At 43.8% G+C, this 21,785-nt stretch overlaps 1 protein-coding gene across 1 annotated transcript in view; it reads right to left on the reverse strand.

The window, feature by feature from the left end:
* Window positions 1-9,443: 9,443 nt before the first annotated feature.
* Window positions 9,444-21,785, reverse strand: part of AGPAT5 (1-acylglycerol-3-phosphate O-acyltransferase 5) — a 61,255-nt gene continuing 48,913 nt past the window's right edge. Inside the window, exons 7-8 of the mRNA XM_087775070.1 lie at window positions 13,705-13,828; window positions 9,444-12,021 (exon numbers count right to left, since the gene is read on the reverse strand). Coding sequence (XP_087631196.1) covers window positions 11,796-12,021; window positions 13,705-13,828 — 350 coding nt within the window. The 3' untranslated portion in view covers window positions 9,444-11,795. The remainder of the gene's footprint in view (window positions 12,022-13,704; window positions 13,829-21,785) is intronic.

The following is a 21,785-nucleotide window of genomic DNA, read 5'->3' on the forward strand; positions in this document are numbered from 1 at the left end:
TAGAGACCGACTTTGTTTTCGGAGGGTGCTCAGTAAGCATCACTGGGTTTGCGTGGCCTTAATCCTCAGCTACCTTCCGTCTGGTTCAGCTCGCTAACCCCCACACCGCACACCGCCCAGACCTCTTCTGATTTATCATCAGGCTGAGGAGAATCTCAAATGTGAAATGAGCCCACTGTGCATTAAGCGAGTTTCCTACATAAAGCACAGTGCATTAAGGCTTGTTACCGTGTCATTGGTTTCGGAAAGCAGCTAAAGTGAAGCTCAAAACTGCTTCACATATTTTCAGTAGGAAATCATAAATCTTCCCCGTCGGTTTGGCAGCCCTCTTCCTCCTCTGCCCTCCCATGAAATTCTGTTTTCTAAACTGATTTCCATCATTTCTTTCGCTATGAACCTGACTTGCTACCATTGCTGGTTTCATGTATTTTTACCGTCCCACAGGAAAAGGAGCAGGGAGGTTATTTTTTTCCTTCCTCCAAATGCAAAGCATTTATGCCAGTGTTGGAGGAGAAGCATCGCGTCCCTTTGCACCACCCCTCAGGACTGAGGGCTCCTTGGAAGGCAGGTCTCTCACTAAAGTTTTGTGAGCCTGGTGAGTGTAGACGAGTGCAGGTCTGTCGGATGGACTTTCTCGGGCTTGTCCTGGGCTGGGCAGATAGCGCACGTTGCCTGGGATCTCCAGGGAATGGGCCCAGTGATGCTTCCCTCAATCCCGTTCAGTGAGTCCCCGCCATCTCCTCCGTGCCGGGGGCGGCCAGGGACAGCACCGACTGTAAAACGTGAGGATCAGCTCCCTGCCCCTTCCCCTTGCTGCTCATGAAGAAGTGGAAGCGGCCCAGCGCTGGTATCTTCTGGTTGACCACCAGATGGTGGCAAATGCTAGGGCTGGGCCGGCGCCGGAGCATCGCCCGGGAGCGCCGGCTCCCCTCGCCCTGCCCTGGCAAACCCTACCCCAGCGACAGCAAACGCTGTTGTCATTACAGCCTAATTTTCTGCCCTTCTGACTCCTTTACCTTTTTATGTTATAGTCCCTACCCTGGATGTTCAGACTTATCCTCCCTGTTTACCCCCCGTTACCGGTACTGCCGTTCTCCCTGCTGCTCGGGTTAGGGGTTCGCTGCCGGAGGCCCGTCCAGCCTTGCTCCGCACGCACGCTGGCTCACACCCCGCGGGGAAGAAAAGGTGGCAGCTCTCGCCAGTGGCTGTGCCTGGGGTTTGCTGGGGGCAAAGCAGGATTATCTGCAAAGGGCAGGCAAAGGGAGCCCATCGCCCAGCCCGGGTGCCCCAGCGCTCTGGCACAGGGCTCCTTAGGGAATATCTGTCTTAAAGAAAGCGCCCTCTTAATGTACATTGAGTACCTTAGAGTAGCCACCGCGTTACAAAAGCTGTGCAGGCAAGACAACTCAGGTTTGAAGCTTCATTATAAACCACACAGAAAGGTCCGGGGTTGACTTTTGAAACCCAGTATGTCCCTTCTGCATTTGCAATTTAATGTGGAAAAACATGGAAGAATGGAAAGAAAACCCCCCAGTCCTTACGCCCAAACACACGTGCAGTCCCCTGTATGTCGGTGTGCCCTGCTGCGGGCACGCGAGGTGTGCGCTGGCCCACGGGCAGACGCTGCGAGATGCACTGCCGCAGGCCCGGAGCGCGCTTGGCATCGGCACGTGCTTGCTGCCGAATAACAAACACCCCCTCACAACTCTAACCCCTTGGCTTATAAACTGTAATACCTCTTCTAGTCCTTCTGTGTTGCTCGATGTAGGAGCTTCACCCACATAAGAATTTGGTGTGAAATGTTTCAAAAATCCCAGGTAGCCCAGATCACTGCAGGGGCCCAGGGGACGGAGAGTAGGATCAGACAGGGTGTCCAGCCCCAGGCTCCTGCTCCAGAGGAGGCTGAGCTTGCAGGGACAGGGCGTCACCCACTGGTGACGGTGGGTGGCTTGCTGAGAGGACAGGAGAGTTTGAGTTCACTTGCACAGGGAAAAGTAGCTGGTACCCCAGTGCTCATTCATCGCTGCAGCCTGGTCAGTAATGACTTCAGAGGTGACACAAAGGCAAGTTTCCCACGGCAGAGGAAAGGAGGGAGGGAGCCCCGCAGGACTGTGCTAGCCGAACGCCTCGGGAGCGCCTATGAGCAAGGGGAGGCTCGTGTCAGGCAACCTGTGAGACAGCATCCACACCGCATGTGTCAGCTGGGCCCAAATTCTGGGGTTTCATCCAAGATACTGACTGAGCTGCTGCTGTTGTGAACAAATTAGGTGTGAACAAATTAGGTCTGAACAAACAGTGGACAAGCCTCTCGGCTCATACTTGCTGCCTCCTGAACGAGATTTCTGCTGTTTGCGTGAAGCTGCTCCTTGGCTCTGCTCCTGTGCAAACTCAACAGAATCACTCAGATGGCAGGTGGTGCAAGAGGACTTCTTTGATCCAGAAAAGAGAAGGACGTGAGACTTAGAGCCCTGGGGTCTGACAGCCCTGCCTCTCACAACTGACTCGCACAGCATAAAGATGCGAACTCCAGCTGCCCTGGCGGGCCAGCCGCTTGTCTTGGGGGCTACGGAGGATGCTGAAACCCCAAAAAGGAGCCCCGTGAGCCTGAACATACGAGCTACGTGGCTGTTGCCAAACACATAGTACTGGCATACTGCATGACTGAGGAACTGCGTGCTGCAGGGTCCACTTAACAACAGAAATCTTTTTTCTTTTTAATTAAGGGCTGCATTCTTCCCCCAGCCTTAAGTCTCATGTTTCTAATGCATTTTATAATCAAACTATCAAACTTCTTCCAGGCAGAAGTTAGTAGTGTCAGCCAGCCAGTTTGGTTATAGCAGCACTGACCTCACCTGGGTGGCAGGACCGATTCTGAGCACTTCAGAGACACATCGGTGCTGGACGATGAAGGTACACTGTTAGAATACCTTCCAACAGGAACAGCTGCTAGGAATTAGTACTCAGTGAACAAAATACAGTATTTACTTACACGAGGAAGCAAAGCACTTAGATATTCTGTACATGACTTAGCTGCTCTCTGCTTCAGCCCCTTGGTTTAGTTAAACCTTTATAACCTCATTTGTATAGCCAAGCTGCCTTGGCATATCATTGGGTTTGGCTTAAGCAGCCAAACTTCATTACACAGAAAGCAGAATCTGAGATATGTGCAGCCATAAAAGGGATTCACTGAAGACACCCAGTTAAAAGCAAAGACTAAGCCAAATCTGGTCCAAACCACAACCGATCCCACATCGATCCTTGAGGCCAAATTTTCTCAGAGTTCAAGGTTGAGGGAGGGAAATATGCAAGTTACGTACATGGCTGGTAGTGCAGCCTATGGTTAGGACTGCCCAAAGCATCTTGCCCTCTCGATCCTGGGTTTATTTGTGTATACCTTTGCCCAACCAGCAAATATTTGCGCCAAAGCTTTCCTTGCCAGGTGTGTGTTGAAGGCTGGGCGTTCTTCAAAGTTTTCAGCCAAAACAGTTCCACATTTCTGAGAGCATCCTTTTTCCTTAACCTAAGCATGGCCAGATTTAAGACAAACAAAAACCCACATCCCTCTCCCAATACTCTGGCAATCTTCTCTGAATAGCTGCGGCACTCTTTTTATTGGAAGAGGGACTTGGAACTGGACAAAAAAGTAACCTTACTGCTGAGGTGAACTTTTTCTAATCTCAGTGAAAAGTCTGTCTCTATTTGGGCAATTCATAAGGCTTTGGAAAAAACCCAAGCCAGCTGTAGTTCACACGTGCTCGCCAGAGGCCAGCTAGAGCTTGCAGGCTTCGTTCTCTGGTGAGTTCATGAGCATGGGACATGCTCCAGGGCCCGCAGCAGGACATCCCTAGCAATTGCAGCTCCTCACTGCTTCAGGCCAGAGCAGCTCTAAATCCAGACACTCGGAGTGGAAAGCATGGATTTTTTTTTTTCCACCTATTTGTTTCCAGACTACATGAAGGACGTCAGCTGAACTGAATTCAGAGGAGGCGAGATGTGCAAAAGGAGGAGATAGTTTGGAAAAGTAGATTTGGAGCAGACAAAATGAACCCATGCAGAGAGCTGGGGGGACCTGAAGTGCTCTGGGGGCAAATCGGAGGACGGAGAGGAGACCGAGGCACGGCAAAGCGTGGAGCCTGGCAAGGCAGCTGGGAAATGGCGCATGGGAAAGGATGTGAGGGACTTCATTTCAGCCTCTCTTTGCACATTACTCTGAGCTCACTTAGGGACACTTGAGCTCACTCAGAAGGCCTTCCCATATCTTACTGACTGTATGTTAAATAAACCTGCTTATGAAGACAGAATTACACTTTTTCTCCTGATACCATCATGGTGAATGTTATTAAAAAAGGTCCAAAACTTGATAAAATGAAATGCTTGTTGACCACCCCCTGAAATGCAAGGAAGGCATTACCATCGTCCTACAAACAGAAAACCAGAGCCTAGAAGTATTTCCTGATTATTCAATCCAAGCAGTACATTTGCTCTAGCAGGAGATTGCTGTATAGTGGTGTGTGGATGTACTTTATGTGTTCCTTTTGCCTTCTGCAGCAGATGCAAGTCCTAAATTCTTCTGCAGACTAGGCTTAATTTAAGTCAGGCATCTAAGCAGTAAGGGATGCAAAAGTCCTCACTGCGTGTGAAAGAACTTGGCCTGAGCTGACAAAGAAGGAAGGCAGAGGTGAGAACCCGCAGCCTGGCAGACCCTTATCCAATTATTCTACAGTATCATTTGATATCAAAGTTACTGCAAACTTTGAGGGTTTGGGAGCACTCCTTCCTTTCTGGGATGTCATAAAATTTGGAGAGCGTTTTTGTTCTAAAACTTAAAATTTGTCCTAAGTAAAAAAAAAAAAAAAAAAAAAAAAAAAAAAGAAAAGGAAGGAATGCAAAGTTCCTGTTCACTTCAGCTGAGCCTGGTCCGGCCCCTGGCGACGCTGCCTCTGCCATGCATGCTACGTAAACCCAGCGGTGCTCCCCTTGCTCTGGGATTCCCTGGTCAAATGGGCACTTTGTTATCTCACCGTGACTGCAGCTCCCCTGTTTGGCTTGAGTTCCCATTCCCACCTTCTGCAGGGCTTGTTGATGGGTCGCGTCGTTTTTATCACTGCGACCAGCATTCTTGGTAACGGGACGTGTCCCTGCTCACACCTTTGCTTCTGTACGCGTTGCGCTGCCAAGAATAATTGTTAGTTTTAAACCGGCTCCGAAAGCATCAGCCGGCTTTCCAAAGGGATGCGGCGGACAAGCTCACAACAGCAGCCACTTGGCACTTCCAACCCTACAGTGCAAAAGGGGATGTGTTTTAAGTACTGCGACTTCTTGAATATCTCGTTATCTTGCCAAAGAACAGGAATACAAGTGTCAGGATCCGTATACACCATCTCTTATTGCTGTTTAAACATAGAAAACAATACCATATCCTGTACTGGCAGGAGTACTATGAGCTATGCAAAATTATTTGTCAGCTCTTTGGAATACCTTTCCTTTTCTGGACAACAAACCCACCATTTCTTCAGCAACTTCTACTTTTCTGTCTTTTTAAACAGCAGTGTGGATTACGTTATCCACCTATATTTATTTCTCTCGTTAGAAAAGCAGGTGGGCCTTTCACTGCAATCGAGTCCTGTCTACAAGTGTGTGGTTCCAGAAAGAAGTGATTCTGCATTTTAATTTATCCTCCTCGGCTATAAAAAACTCTGTGTGTTTTTAAAAGTATTTTCAATATTCATCAGTATATGACCATACTAATGCAACCCTTTGTGGTCAACAGGAATTTATTAAAGCGCCTTGATGTCCAAACAACTTTTTTTTATACCTCATGTGACAAGAACTGAAGACTTCTTGGTTTATAAAAGCCAAAAAATGCTCATAGATTATATAGATTAGAGGCAAAATTTTATAGTCTCTTTATCACACAAGACTTTAAAAGACAGCTGCAAACTAATATAAAGGCAGTGCCATTTTCTGGACCTATAATGTTTCTGCTGAAAGTGCAATGTTAGACTATAGGAGATGTAAATGCCTGCTAAACCATAAGTGAAAACCTTAACCAGGGACTGTTATGCATACAGCATGAAAAGTAATTTAACTTAATACCTCTAGTTCAGGTTTCAGCCTTGAGAACTCTGCAAATTCTTTTATTTGTGCCTAACGATGTTGTACAGCATTTGATACTTTCTGGGATCATTACAGTGTTAACTCTCCCATCTTGTCCAACTGCAAATCAAATTCTCTCTAGCTCAGTTTCCCCTGTGGTCCCAACTGGATGAAATAGTTGCACAGCTGAGTAAGGCCAGGGACTGGCTGCATCCAGAAATTCGAAATTGCTTTGGCAGTTTCAGCCTTCGTGGGCGTCTCTGAGGAAGATGGGGAAGGAGGGTCTTGGTGTGGAGAGTGCGGGACCAAAACAAGCGTAGCGGCAACAAGGTCTGCTGGCGCCCATGACGCTCCAGGCTCACTCCTAACAAAGAAAGACACTTCAAAAACACGTCACTTTTAGAGCAGAACCCTTCCCCTTTTCCTCATATTGTAACTGCAGCCTGGAGGCTACAACCGCGGGCATGCTGGTGTGAGCCCGCAGGGCAACCTCTGGTTCCACCTTGTCCCTAGCGTGGTTCAATTTTGGGTGCAGGAATGCCCAAGGGCTGAATGCAGAAGTCCATGTACCCAGCCAATGCCTTCCTCACCGGTTACAGTCTTGCTGGCCCTACAAATCTTGTCATCTTTTCTGACCCTTGCCAGAGCACCCAAAAGAGGTAAAAAGTGGCCCTGGCATGCCTCCCTGAGGAGATGGGGTGGTGGGGGCAGTACCGTAGCTCTGGTCTTCCTCAGGCCGGGAGATGTTGAGACTGTATCTCCTACTTCCCATCCCAGTGACTGGGCTTTGATGCCCTCAAGTAGTCATCACCCTCCAACTCCTCGCCTGGCTATGCTTCAAAGCACGAACGAGCCCCAGCCCACTTTTTGGAGGGACCCTCTGGAGAGAACACCAGATCCTGGATACTTTGCAAACAAGCCAAGTGGGTTTTAGGACCTACCTCTCTCCAAAACCCTTTGTACAGTGGTGGGACTGGGATTTAAGGGGCCTGTTTACTGCAGAGGCTCTGTGGGGAGCCTGGTGCCTCAGACCAGCAGCTCCCGCTGCCACTGCACGGCCAGACAACCGACAGCAACTTCTGCCCTGAAACATCTGCGTCCTCCGGACCATCTCTGGGCCAGTCGGGCAAACAGGTTGAAATGGCTCTGGTTCGAATTAGTCACGCAGGGAACACAAACAGAGGCATCAAAATGTCCTTCGAAAACTGAGTTCCCACACAAGATGAAAGGGAGACAGAATGGCTGTGAAATAGTTTGTACAAGCATAACTAATGAAGTTTTCGCATTATAAATACGACCCAGGAACAAGTCATTATTTTACAGGGTAGCATCTAATCTTCACATTTACTTACGGCCGTGCAAACTGTCTGTCAGTGGAAGAGCACGCTCCGGCAGAGGCGGGAGGGAGGTCCACCTCGGGCGTCCCCCCCAGACTTACCAATAACCCCTCTCTGAACAGCAACGTCTCCGTCCAGCCCACCAGCAACAGACCCCAGCCTCTCCACTGGCACTTGCCCACCGAACGCCAGTCCTCAAAAGGAGAACGTAGCTTGAAGGAGGCGGGCGTCAGCGGCCGGTCTGTCAACGGTTTATCTGGCTGAACACAAATAAGGAAGAATCTGGGCCCGGGAGGAGAATGGAGGAAACCTGAGATTCACATCAGTGTCTGAAAGGTGATGAGGGACTCCTCGTTAGGAAAATAACAGACCCATCAGTCCAGGGTAGGGATGCAAATCTGGGACTGGAAGAGGACAGGTAGGAGAAACATTCACCATGCTGACAGGGAAATTGTTCCCCACACGGAAAACAAATCTTTCCTGGAATCAATCAGCTGTGGTTATGCCTGACTGGAGCTGATGTTTCTCATCCTTTTTTTGTATTAGATTATTGCTGCTTTTCCTTCTCTGGACTTGCTCTGTGTTTTGTTTCAGTTGCCTGACTTTTGCCATTATACAAACTTAAAATAACAACTTCTTTTTTAGTCTTACGCTTAGAAAATTATGCAACATGCTTCACTGGGACCACAGAGCTCCAAACTGATGAGACAGGCAAGAACATGAAAATGAGGACAAGAGAAACCCCATCATGTTCACTTCAAGCCCTGCCATCAGAGCCACTCTGCTAAAAAGTGACCTAGGCCTGCAGGTGAGGACCAAACGGGGGTTTCCATATTTATAAAGGAAAAGCCTTTATAAAGCAGGTGCCAAGATCTTGAACCTATTAACTGGTTTTCCATTGCCTTTCTAGGCCAGGTTGACATTTCTGCCATTAGAAGTGTTTTTTATTTGGAGGTGGTGGTGGGAGAAGGCTCTTTCTTAATTTTTAACACTAAGCCAAAAATCCCAAGCCTGCTCCTGGTCCCCTTCATTATCCAGTCCTAAAATAGCTACCTCTCTCTCCCCCAAAGTCAGTATACATATTCTATGCATGCTAAAATGCCAAAATAATCAGGGGCCAATTTTTAAGTACTAAAAAAAGTTTTACAGGTATGCTACATTCTACTGAAGGGAGAAAACCCATGCATTACACAAAGAAAATGCTTCAGAGGAGTTAGCAAAAGACTGCGGCAGGCTGGAGCCCCTCGCATGTCCTCCTCGGTCATTTCTTCACTGCAGCGCTTTAGTTTTCTGTCTCACTTCACTTTTTGCGTTCTCCATTACTTAAGTTAACGCTTCCTTACTAGCCCAATTCGTTCCACAGAAGTAAACGCAACAACAACATTGTGGAACTAGCACATAGTGGTGGTGTTGCTGACTATAAAAGGTTTACATATAGTTTATGCATATGAACAGAGCGGTACTTGTGTGGAAGGAAATCGCTTTTATCGGATGCACTGATACAGCTGGAAAAATAACTTTTTGAGCATACAGGTCCCTCTCAGATTTAATACATCATTAAAACTTCGGTGGCATCTGCTACCGAGATAGACTTCATGTATTTGTTTGCAACACCTCTTCCCAGCCCCTGGGTCTGCCCAGCCTGCCTGCCAGCGTGGGCTGTGCAAGACCTGCGGTGCGGCAGAGCCCGATTCCTGGCCAGAGCGGTGGTACTGCACAGTAACGAACATTATTAACAAGCAACACGTGGTGCAGGTGTTCGCTGGTGAAAAGCTACTGCAATCCAACTGACCTGGTGGTGTGTCGCCTCGGAACGAGCACAAGTTGATTCTAACACATTTTAGCTGTATGTTATAAAAAAAGGCAAGTTGTTTTCTTTTCATTGACTGTTTCTCACACAAATCCTTCTGTCAAGGACTTAAAAACCACACTTGGAGCCTTTTTGTAAGCAGTCCCTGTTAACCAAGTTACAAAAGTGCAGAAAAAAATTGAACAAGTAGACAGGACAGAAAAGTTGAATGAGCATTGGCTCTTCTTATTTTAATGAAGAAATATTTCAAGTTAATATCAGTGCATATTTAGAAATAGCATGTGATACTCCCAACGCCAAATACATCAGCAAATTACAGTTTCAAAACTTTATAAATTAATGGCAAGAAAAAAAAATAATTAAGATTAACATAGAGAATAAGGTTCAAAATAAACATCCTGTTTGTTTGTTGCACTGCATCAATTATATTCCTGGTACTTAAACAGCAAGAGAGATCCAATATTTCGTGGTAATTTGGCTCTCCAAAATAGCAGTTATTTTTCTACAAATGAATTAAGCAGTCTGCGTTTATTTTTGATGTATAATTAAATGTTATTCTTAGCTGTTACAAAGAAATTTAGTCATGTCAGAGTAAAATTTCATTCCATGATTGAAAACCACACTAACAGAGGAACACTGCTTTCTGGTTATACCCACTGGAAACAGTCAGCTGAGAATAGGAAGAACTGCATGTGAGTACATTTGGCTGTTACATAAAATGGCTTTTTTTTTTCTGGTTTCACAGCCTCATAACAATACTGTTTTTCAACATTGTTCCCACTCATTGTTTTTAAAATGGTTCATCAACATATCCTGAATCAATCACTGATATAAATAACTCCAGTGACAAAATCCATTATGGAAGGACACAGAACTGCAAACTGAAAGTTGTACCGAATGATTTTAAGGTGGAACCATAATTACTCTGTAAAATTCTGTAAAAAAAAAAAAAAACAAAACACACAGGAAAAGGAGGGTCTTTAATTAACTGGCAATGGTGGAATCTGAAAAACTGAGTTATAATTTTAAGAGACATTTAACTCACGATGGACTCTAATGCAAGACAAATCGCACTGAAGCTAAAAAGAGATGCACATTTAAAGCTTGCAAGTGTGATATAAAAATATTTTCTAGTTCTTTCATTTTGATACAGGGAGTCCAGTTCCCTAATGGAAGAAGATAAAGTACACCCCCTTTCCTACCCCATCGCTGTACAGATAGACTGTTCCCTTGATATCAGGAAATCGTGCTTCCCCAACAAAAATACCAGCCATGGGTATCGCAGACTTTCTGGTAGTAAAGGTTTGTTGATTTTGCTTTTTAAAGTGTATTTTCAAGCAGGTGAAATACTGATAGGATATGCATTTCTTTCGCTACTAGTCTATTGTGCAAATCGTATACATCAACCCTGTAACTTCAATCCAACTGCAGTCTGCATAGCCTAGAACGATTCGAGAATCTAGTGTGATATTCCAGCACGGAGATGACTGCCAGATTATGAAACATCAGGCTAAATCAGATTAGTAGGAAAAGGCACATGCTTCGGATTTAGCAGGAACATCTGAAGGTTCCTCGTTACCCTACTCTTACGCTCCTGAAGTTACAGTAATTCTGTGCATTACCCAAATGACAGCGTTTGCTTCCAGAAAATCATGAGGTAACAGGGAACTTCTGCGTATGGCACATACACACGAAAGGTCTGTGAGCTCGGCTGAAACTCTTGAGGTGCTAGGGATAACGCAGACACAAGGTAGGCTACAGTCTGGTTAGGCCAGAAACAAAAACTTAACATTTCATTATACGGCATACATTCCTTTTATGCACAAATACGGGGTGCGCAAAATAAGCTGCTTGCTCGGTAAAATTTAATGTTTTGCATATGTAAAATAATCAGCTAATATTGCAATATAATCAAAAATCATGCACTAGATAAACAGAGCTTCTTCCCCATGAACAGCAGTTCTCAGGAACATTTTATTCTGCTTCAGGTAACATCTCAGGATTTGCCAGTTTACATAGTCCCTTTTAAAGAACACAGTGTTTAGCTAAAACTGAAAAGCAAAATTTAAAAAAAAAAAAAAAAAAGGAAAAAAGTTTTGATTTTAGTTGCGATACAGCTGGGACAGATGCAACTGAGCTGCTGCAATGCACCAAAGAGTAACGAAAATTCAACATGAATATCAGAAGAATAAATATATACCCTAAATTAATCTCTGTAAATACATTCACGGGTCCACTGAAGACACCCTTATGCATAACTCATACTTCATCAAATCTGCAGATAGAGATGGATGTTAGTTCATGGGGAAAGCAATTTATCATATGACTTGGTTTATCTGTCATTATTCCAGCAAAAATCAGTAGCAAATTTGAAAATCTACATTTATCTTCCCCAGACCAACCACACAGAGGCTTAAGTCACAAATTCTATTATTTCCAATGTTCGATCAATAAGGCTTTATTTACACTTTTTTACTATAAAGTCAGGAAAAAGTTTGGTGCAATGTGCAAGAAAAGACTGCACATTTCACTGATTGGAGACTAACATTTGCTTATGGTTTAATGCTAACCCACAGGCAGCCAATTAAAGTCCCATATATCCATGTTTTTACATAAAGTTTCCTTCCAGATTCTGTCAGAAGCATACTAGCAGTCAGGCCACCTAAAAACAGCAAAGATGGCAAAGTTTTCTTGAGGCTTAGTTTGGAATGAACACTTTTTCCAGGGAACTTATTTCTTCTTTTAGAATCCTTCGCATCATAAAACTCTATTAGTAACCTACAAGCAGACAAAAGGAGATGGTCAAAGTTATGCATTAGCGTAAGAAGTTTTAAGCAGTTTACTTTCATCCAATAACTGCTTCTAATCACACATTATTTAACAAATGATTTAACAATACGTAGCAGCTCATCTGTAACAAGTTTAAGCCATCAGCATCCCTTAAGAATATGATGCATTCAAAGTCACACTGCACGTCAGAGTACTCAACCTGAACCCTTGTGAGCAATAAAAGCAGATTTTCTGGAGGGACCATTTTTAACAACGAATATAAAAGTTGAAAATAATCCGTTTCATTCAGCATTTAGCAAATAATCCCAGAGTACTGGACAATCTCGTAGGACAAAATAGCACACAGTTAATCATTGAACACCGCAGGCAGGGAGGAATTATCTTCATGAAATAAACTAATAACAAACATGCAAGAGTAAAATGCTACACCATCGGTTTAGTAGCAATTTTTTTCTCCTATTTTTGAAAACCAGTAATAAATGGATTCGAAAATTCTGGGGTTTTGTTTTAAGTGTCTCTAAATTTGCCTGACAGATGGCTTTGGTCCCAGGAAGGATGTTCCAGTCAACAGGAGTCTACAATGAGACATAGATGATCAGGGCTCAGTTTTGCTGGTCTTCGCCATAAGACTACTTGTGGGCCACTGAACAGCCTTTTATTTTATCTGTTAGTTACTTGTCTGTAAAATGAAATTCAGACTTTCTTGCCTCTCAAAAGTGAAAAAAAGAAAAATTACTTAGTGATCCTAAACTTCTAAGACACTTCAGTAATAGTGCTATGTTTACAGATAGCCATGTTAACTTTTACATGGATTCAAAGATCACTGGACAAATTAATCCGTTTTTTACTTCCATGGAGTGTGAGACTGGCAGAACAATTTTAAAGCATAACATACCTGAAGAACCAGGGAAATTTCTCTCTCACACAACGTATTCAAGGATTTAGAGAGCAAACAGATTCAGCTTCCTTAAGCTGGACTTCAGATGTGGCAAATTAAACCATCACCTCTCAAACAATACTGAAATTCCACATTTAGGCACAAGGTCCCCCAGGATCTGTTGCATATGCTCACTAGTGACCTTGTCTGGAGATACTGGAGGGAGCCAGGCACTTTAGGTCTGCCACAATTCAAAGTCAGGGAGATGAAACTTCTGCTTCAGCTAATCTCCCCAGTAAAGGTAGGGATCTCGGGGTTACTTGTGTCTTTATCCAGTCGCTGTCTGATGGAAGATGCATAAACAATTTTGGCAGAAGAGATCAGATCAAGACCTGCCCCTTTCTAACTCTGACCTGACACTGATTATCAGGCTAGAATCAAACTGCTTTTTGCTTGCTTGCCTACTGCGGGCATCTTACATTCCTGGCTGTGCATGACTCAGCTTCAAGAAGACAAATGGAGAGTATTCAGATGAATATAAGTCTTGCCTGGAACATGGATTCACAGCTCTTCAGTCTAAGGAAGATCTAAAACTCAGGAATCCCAACCACCTCAGCAAAAGCTTTAACCACAAGGGTATTATTACACAAAATACGCACAGAGTACCAACACCACCCCTTCTCTTTGGAGAGCCCTACAGCTAGCACTGCTGGTAACACAGAAATCATGGGCATATCTGTAATATAAAAGACGACAGCTTCTTTAAACAAAAAATTCTGCACACTGTTACTCACTTATCCTTTATTTCAAAACGTTCATGAAGCCACCTTCTCATATACATCTGCTCTTCTGGAATGTCCTTCAGTTCAATTCGATCAATGAAAATATGAACTCTTGGGCATTCCTTGCAAAGAAACTCTAAAAAGAGAGCAAACCAACAGGTCTGAGTTAGAAAAACACCACAGGGCATTTATTTGTTTAAAATACACCGAAAATCTGACCTTGTAGCTGTAAGTGCCTTGGAAGCCTAACTTCAGTTTTCAAAAGCCTCCCCTCATTATGTTTGGATCCTGAGCACTTCACTGAGCTTAGAAGCCATCTGGCCTACACACTTTTGAAATGGTGGCCCATTATCAAGTGCAGCATGGAAGACTTGTCCTAAAATGCACCCTGCTAACTGTAAAATGCTGCGCTTGAAAATGTTACGCTTCTACCTCAGCAGCAATCTACTCATTCTGTAGTGTGGGATGCAATAACTTCGATGTCATTATGTTACCCAGCCTGCAATTTTGATTAAAGTTAGCAATCCTCTTTGCTTGTCCTTTCTGAAATCTAAATTTTGTTTGCTCCTGGATGACAAAATCAGAATTACAGTGATTTCTCAAAGCATCTCCAGGAGGAAGTGGGCTTCAGTTTAAGTAATAACCTATAATTAAAAAGTACAATAGGGCAAAAGACTCAGAACAAAACGCTGCTTTCCATTTTGCATCCCTTCATTTTTCTTCTGTCTTACAAAGCTCGAGACAGCCCTATTGCAACCCCCATCCCCCACTTCCTCAATTTGCCCCTAGGAAAATTTAGCAAGTAAGCATTAAGCCAATTACAAACAAAACTCCATTACTCAAAAAGCCTTGTGGGATTTCTTACAACTAACAAGTGGTAAAAACACTGCACATGGGATGAAAAACCCACCAGTATTTGTGTGTTAATAATCACTTGCATTTATCGGTAGCAAGGTATTGCAGTAATCATAGCATTCCTGTACAAAGAGATGCATGACGTGAGGATGGAAGTCCCTAAAATTTGGACAATATTTTGAAAAAGGACCAGAAGTGCCTTCCTACAATACAGACGGGTAACAAATGTAACGCAGACTGGGTGGTCCCTTTAGGTTGTTGACATTTTTTGGACAGCAGTGGAGATGTACAGAAGACTGACCCATGACTGTCAGGGGTATCTTGAGGAATGACTGTGCATTGTCACTGCATGTACATCTTTATTACTGTCTGCCAAAGCTGATATCTCCCTATTTGTTTTTCTTCTTTACAGGATCATTTATTTTTAAGGACTTTCCTGTAAAAGCAATCCCTATCACATACTAGAAATTACCTTAAAGAAATTTAAAAGCCTGTTCATATAAACGTGTTTGCACGCTTGTAGAGGGGGAGGGAAGTAGAAGAGAGAAAGAGATCAGTAAAGTCTTACAGCATTTTGATGCAGAAATTTGTAAGGTGCTGCGTGTAGTTTTGTTTAGATCTCGAGCAGAGAGCGCCCTTCGCTGAACCACGCTGCAGAACGGGAGCAACATGGCCCACGCAGCATCAACTGAAGAAATGGCTGAGGGCTCTAACCAGAAACACGTCCACCTCTTAGTCACGGAGTAGCAAACACAGCTGTCGCTAAAAAGTTTCTGGTAAAACCGTCTCCTAGCTACAGCTATTAGATGGCAGGCAAGTTAAGCACTTGGAGGTCCGGAATGATGGTAGGTATAGATATTGTCTTCAGGTTTATGTGCAACATTTTTACTAACCACGAAGAAACCAGTGCTCATGTATCTGAAACCAGGTTTTTCCTCTTGCTTTTAATGGTAAGGCAGGATTTTCCAGATCTGTTTCTCTGAGGATACTATCCAGGCCACTATATGAAGGTCATTCACTATATGAGCACTTAAAAACATACTACTAATATTTTAAAATGACAGACATATTATCCATGTCTTAAATGCTTATCATGTTCACTGATGTACAAATCCTCTTTTTGAGTGGCATTACCTATTAAGTGGAACATTCTAAAAATATGCAAAGCTGTATCTGGAAAACAAATGCCTGGAAGCCAGATGATATGGTCTTTCTTGTACTAGACTCCTAGAAAAAGCGTCTATGCTATGCATATTCAGCTAGGGCTGAAGACCTAGCTTTAAAAGATAGTTGAAACATTCTGTGCATTGTATAGCGTACGTTTCTTTTGCTTCATAGCACATAGGATGTTCTGTATAGGAAGAAACAACTCTTTCCTGATGTTATTTATAATCTCACTTATGAATTATTAAGGAAAATTATAACCCAAGCAAAATTCTAAGTTAGATGAGATAGCATTACTAATAGCTATATGGCATTTTTAAAACTAATGTTATGCTGCTTAAAAAAATACTGATATTTGGTCATTTAAAGACAGAAACAGAGTACATTATCAATAGTAAGCTCTAGCTAACAAAACAGGAATAAGACATAAGTAATTAAAAACAAAGACCTTCCCCCACCAAAGCTGAAAGTAGCAACTCTACAAGCCTGCTTAGAAAGCAAAAAACCCTCCACAAATATCTAAGCATTGCTGCTGGTTTTCTACCTTATGCCCAAGTTCCAATGCAAGTTGATTCTTATTACTTCCCACACTGGTCTTCAGCCAGTCTAAATTGAGTCCTCATATATGCAGATCCTGAAACTTTGCCTTAATTTCCCACCTTTGTAAATCCCAATGCCCTGCTCCACAGCCCTACCCTCCCTTGCAGTTTGAGACTTAGTACAGTCTCACTGAAGGCTGTGTGATCTGCAACTGCAGGTGCTCCCCTGGAGGATCATGATTCCCACCCATCGATTCAAGGCCATTTTATCCAAAGCCTGGGCATCCAGGACATCTGCAGGTGACACTGTAACGCATGCAATCAAGCTAGTCAGGGAATCTGAACAGTCCTTAATTATCCAATTCATGTCAGGGTTTAAGGCAACTAATCCAACTTTTTTATTTTTTAGATGCACAATGTCACTGCAATCACATAAGAACACCAGTGGATAAGAACAATATATTGAGAGATTGTTTTTGGGAAGAAACAGCTGGATTTTATTACCACAACCTCTAAAGGTTTGTGGTGGTCCCATGACCCTTAATTTCACATTAGCTTAGCTCCCAAAAGACTTATGTAATTAAGCTAAGAAACAAAATCTTATTGAGCAATTTATTATGTGCAAATTACATCCAACTTCAGGGACACTAGCCCTTAAGGCCAACGTGTGACAGGCTTTTCAGATCCCTAAACTTGCCAGAATTTGTTATAAAAGGCACATGGAGGACAGGGAGGTGATTCGAGACAGCCAGCATGGCTTCACCAAGGGCAAGTCCTGCCTGACCAACCTAATGGCTGCTATGACGGAGTGACTACATCAGCAGACAAGGGAAGAGCTACGGATGTCATCTACATGGACTTCTGTATGGCCTTTGACATGGTGCCCCACAACATCCTTCTCTCTAAATTGGAGAGATACGGATGTGATGAGTGGACTGTTTGGTGGATGAGGAAGTGGTTGGATGGTCGCATCCAGAGGATAGTGGTCAATGGCTCAATATCCAGATGGAGATCGGTGGCAAGTGGTGTCCGTCAGGGGTCCGTACTGGGGCCAGTGCTGTTCAATATCTTCATCAATGACAGACAGTGGGATCGAGTGCACCCTCAGCAAGTTTGCATACGACACCAAGCTGAGTGGTGTGGTTGACACACCTGAGGGACGGGATGCCATCCAGGGGGACCTGGACACCATCCAGAGGGACCCAGACAAGGTCGAGAAGTGGGCCCGTGTGAACCTCATGAGGTTCAACAAGGACAAGTGCAAGGTCCTGCACCTGGGTCAGGGCAATCCCCGGTATCAATACAGGCTGGGGGATGAACGAATTGAGAGCAGCCCTGAGGAGAAGGACTTGGGGGTTCTGGTGGATGAAAAGCTGGACATGAGCCAGCAATGTGTGCTCACAGCCCAGAGAGCCAGCTGTATCCTGGGCCGCATCAAAAGAAGCGTGGCCAGCAGGTCGAGGGAGGTGATTCTGCCCCTCTACTCTCCTTTGCTCTGGTGAGACACCACCTGCAGTACTGCGTCCAGCTCTGGGGTCCTCAGCACAGGAAGGACACGGACCTGTTGGAGAGGGTCCAGAGGAGGGCCACAAAAACGATCAGAGGGATGGAGCACCTAATAACTTGTGTGGGAGCCAAGTGGACTAACTGTGGTGTGGGAGATAATTTCCTAATAAAACTTTCTATCTGGCTCAGTAACAGACACAAGTGCAGAATGTTTATAATGCTTCTAGTGACCAACCACAGCAGAAGGAAGGAACTGGAAATAATAAGGTGGATTCAGCATTTTTTGCTCTTAAACTGTGACACTGTGACCCTCCTTCTGTGGGACAGGATTCACACTCACACAGGACTGAAGGACTCAGTGCAGAATTAGGATTAATGAACAGGGTGCAACAGCCTCCAGGAAAGGAATTGGATCCACAGAGCTTTTAATTGCAAATGAATGTTTTGGGAGGGTGTTCTGCTCACTGGGGCTTCCACAAAATTCTACCAGTTTTCAACTCCTCACCTTCAAAAGCCAATTAATTCTGGTTTGAATTATCAGGATTACTAGGGAAAGTGAGGGAAGGAGAGAAGCTCCAAAGTGTAGACATACCTGTAACTGAGAAGGGACACACAAATGGCCTCAGACCACCTTCCTCTTAATGCTACCACAGAGGTTCATTCCCCCACTCCAAATTATTTGCCTTGCCCCTTAAGAAAGTTTGACAGTGGCGTTACACTTAAACAGATATTCCAGTTTTCAATTACTAATGAAGTCTATTTTTATATGCACTTTAAATACGACAGCAATAAAGTAGCTCAGATTTCAACCTCCCGCATCGGCTCTTTTACTGCAACATAATTATTGCCAAAGTCCTTCAAAATTAAGAAAGGACAAACTGAAGCCTGACATAGTTGTGCCCACTTACAGAGCCCCTAATTCTCTGCTGTTCTAATAGATTTCAGTAATGTTTGTGATAAATTGAAAGTGATATCACAGGAAACTGAAATCTGAATAATGTATATTTATTTTAAATAACTAGTATTTCAAATGTGTAACAGAACATTGCATGTTGTGGTGCGTATAGTTTTATAGGCAAAACCATGACAGCAAAGACATTCCTCTCTGAACTGTAGATGCTTTCTCCACTTTTTAAATTTTCATTAGTCTGGACTTAAGTGTTCAGCTACCAAAGCAGTTGTAAACTATCTCCTCCTCAAAGAAATAAATCCCATCTCTCCACTTTCATTTACTTCGTACGCCAAATTAACAATCAATTGGCAAAACAAACATAAATTTAAGATGCTGCATTGTTTCTCAGCCTCACGCTTTCCATCACCTCAAGTTGAGCTGACAGGAAACTATTTCACGGCTTGCTCTAACAAAATAAAGCAGTGGTACAGCAAAGTGGCACTAAACTGGAAAGCAAACATCCAGGGTACAGCAAAGGTTGTTTAGATGGGTTAACCTGGGGAGCAGCAGAGGAGCAGGCAGCACCAGTACCTGCTGGTACTGCCCACGCAGGGAAGCACAGAGGGGATGTTCTGCAGGCTAAATTCAAGCTTGTAGCCAGGAGACAAGCCTGGGACGTGAGGAATAGCACTCTCAGAAATACTGCCAATCCCCTGCGCAAGGCCTGAGATGCATGCAGAGGTCAGAGCCTCCATGCGTCCACGAGGGACACAGCATAGGGAGTAAGCACCTTAGGAGCTGGGGGACCTTTTGAAACAAGAGAAGTGGGACGCACCTGAATCATGATTAAGGTGCTGGCAATGAAAACTGTAAAGGTCTTAGACAGGATTTTGACTAGCAGTTGGGGAAAGTGAAAGGTCAGGAAAAGCAACCTGTTCAAACTGACATAACATATGAGGTGGATGTGGCTAAATTTCAATGTGAGGGCAAAATTCAGAAGTGCCTCTGTACCAACATAAGAAGCCTAAATATGAAGACAGGCGAACAAGAATTATTGGCACCAAGAGATCACCCCTGTAAGGCAGGTATCCGGTGACCGTGAAGGAGTGTGCAACGTTACCAGGCTACCAGATTTATCGGAATGACAGAACAGGATGTATAGGTGAGGGAATGGTAGTGTGTGGAAGGATTACATAAAGTATAATAGCTTTATATAATAAGGAGACAGAAATACAATGAAATCCTCATGGATGGAAATCCCAGACTCTAATAAAATATATATTAGATAGATACATTAACTGACTTCCCGGGAAGTTTGATAATAGTGATCAGAAACTGTGAAGCCAGACTGAGAGCTGCAAGTCAGGACTGGTAGCAGGAGTTTGAGATTCCAGCTACTTTTATCGAACTGCATCAATACTTCCATCAGGATGGGGGGGAGAGAAGAAAAAGATTGTTTCCTGAGCAACTAGTTGCAAAATCCAGAAGAAAAGATGCCATTCCTGATGTGGTCTTCAGTGGTGCACAGTGTTAGTGAGAAGTGCTCTGCAACCACAATACAATTAATTTCAGCACTGTAGAGAAAGAGTCTACAGCACACAAATGCACAATTAAAGGAACTATGTAATGTGAGGGAAAAAAAAAGGCACAGTGTCAAAACACCCTAAAAGAAACAGTCCAAAAGGAGGCAGCCCAGTGGCTGTTAAAAAATCCCGTAAATACCAAACCCCAGAAAAACTTTTAGTAGAAACCCAGGTAAAAGATGTGCAACACTGCAGAAGAAAAAGTCTGGGTGGGTCTGAAACCCACCTGTGTCGCTTAATGGGAAAATTAAGGAGGCTACCACTATATTCCCACCTTCTCCTCTTTAAGGAATGGAAAGCTTGTCCAAATAAGGAAAAGCCACAAAACCGCTCGTGCCAAATGTAAACATAAAATTAAGAGAACTGAAAAGGAACTTGAGAAATGCAAAGGATGCTCTAACAATTTTAACTTTTTTGAATATATCAAAAGCAGTAAACCAGCTAAGGCACTGGTGGGACTGCTGGATGACACAGGTGTGAAGAGCAGCACTCATGGTAAAGTATAAGCCCATGCAAGAGAAGCTCAAATATTTGTTTGCATTATTCTTTCTTGCTGAAAATGTTTGATTCCTACACCCATTGCATTCTTTGTGCCAGATCACTCAAAGGAACTAGATCAATAAGTAAACAGACAGAAAGTATTAGACTAAATAAACAAGTTAGATGTCAAGAAGTCACCAAAACCAGAGAGCATTCATCCAACAGCTCTCAAATGTGGAATTTAAAAACAAAGACGTGTAACCTGTCATCACAAAGAGCCATTGTGCCAGGAAAGTGGGGAGTTTCCCTTCTACAAACGAGGGCTTTAGAGATGATGCTGGGAAATACAAACCAAAGAGTCTTACATCCCTGGGTAAGATAGCAGGGTCTATAATAAGATCACTAAGCACAGAGATAATCACAGTCTGTTGGAAAAGAGTCGGTGTGGATTCTCCAAAGGGAAATCCTGTCTCACCAATTTGCTGGATTTCTACAACAGTGTCAAGGAGCAGGCAGATAAAGGGGATTCACTGGACATGATATATTTGAATTTTCATAAAGCCTCTGACAGGGTTCCACACTGAAGGCTATTAAAGAAATTAAGCTGCCATGGGATTAGAGGAAATGATGTTTTATAGACCAAAAGCTGCTTAAAGGAGAGGAAGCAAATGGAAGGACTTAATGGTCACTTTTCAGGATGGAAAAGACCCAGCAATTGGGGTCCTCCAGGGATCAACGCTAGGGCTGGTTTTATTCTGTGTCATGACTGATGAGCTGAAGAAAGGAGCAAACAGTGAACCCTCCAGTTTTTCACATCTTTTTCAGAAGATCGTAAGTTCTTTTGGGTAGTCAAATGCTGGCTGAACTCCAAAAGGACCTCAAAGCTGAGCAAACAGGGTGAAAATGTGGCAGCTGAGCTTCAGCGTAAACAAACATGGGGAAAAATAACGGAAACCCTGATTACATGATGCTTAACTTGGAATTGGTGGTTACAATTTGGGAGTCGCTGACCCTTCTCTGAAACCATCCTCTCAGTTGTGCAGCAGCAGCCCCAAATCCCCCCAAATACTGGGC

The sequence above is a fragment of the Nipponia nippon genome, unplaced genomic scaffold (genome assembly GCF_047370975.1).
Source record: "Nipponia nippon isolate SJK-2023a ecotype South Korea unplaced genomic scaffold, ASM4737097v1 scaffold_4, whole genome shotgun sequence".
Lineage (NCBI taxonomy): Eukaryota > Metazoa > Chordata > Aves > Pelecaniformes > Threskiornithidae > Nipponia > Nipponia nippon.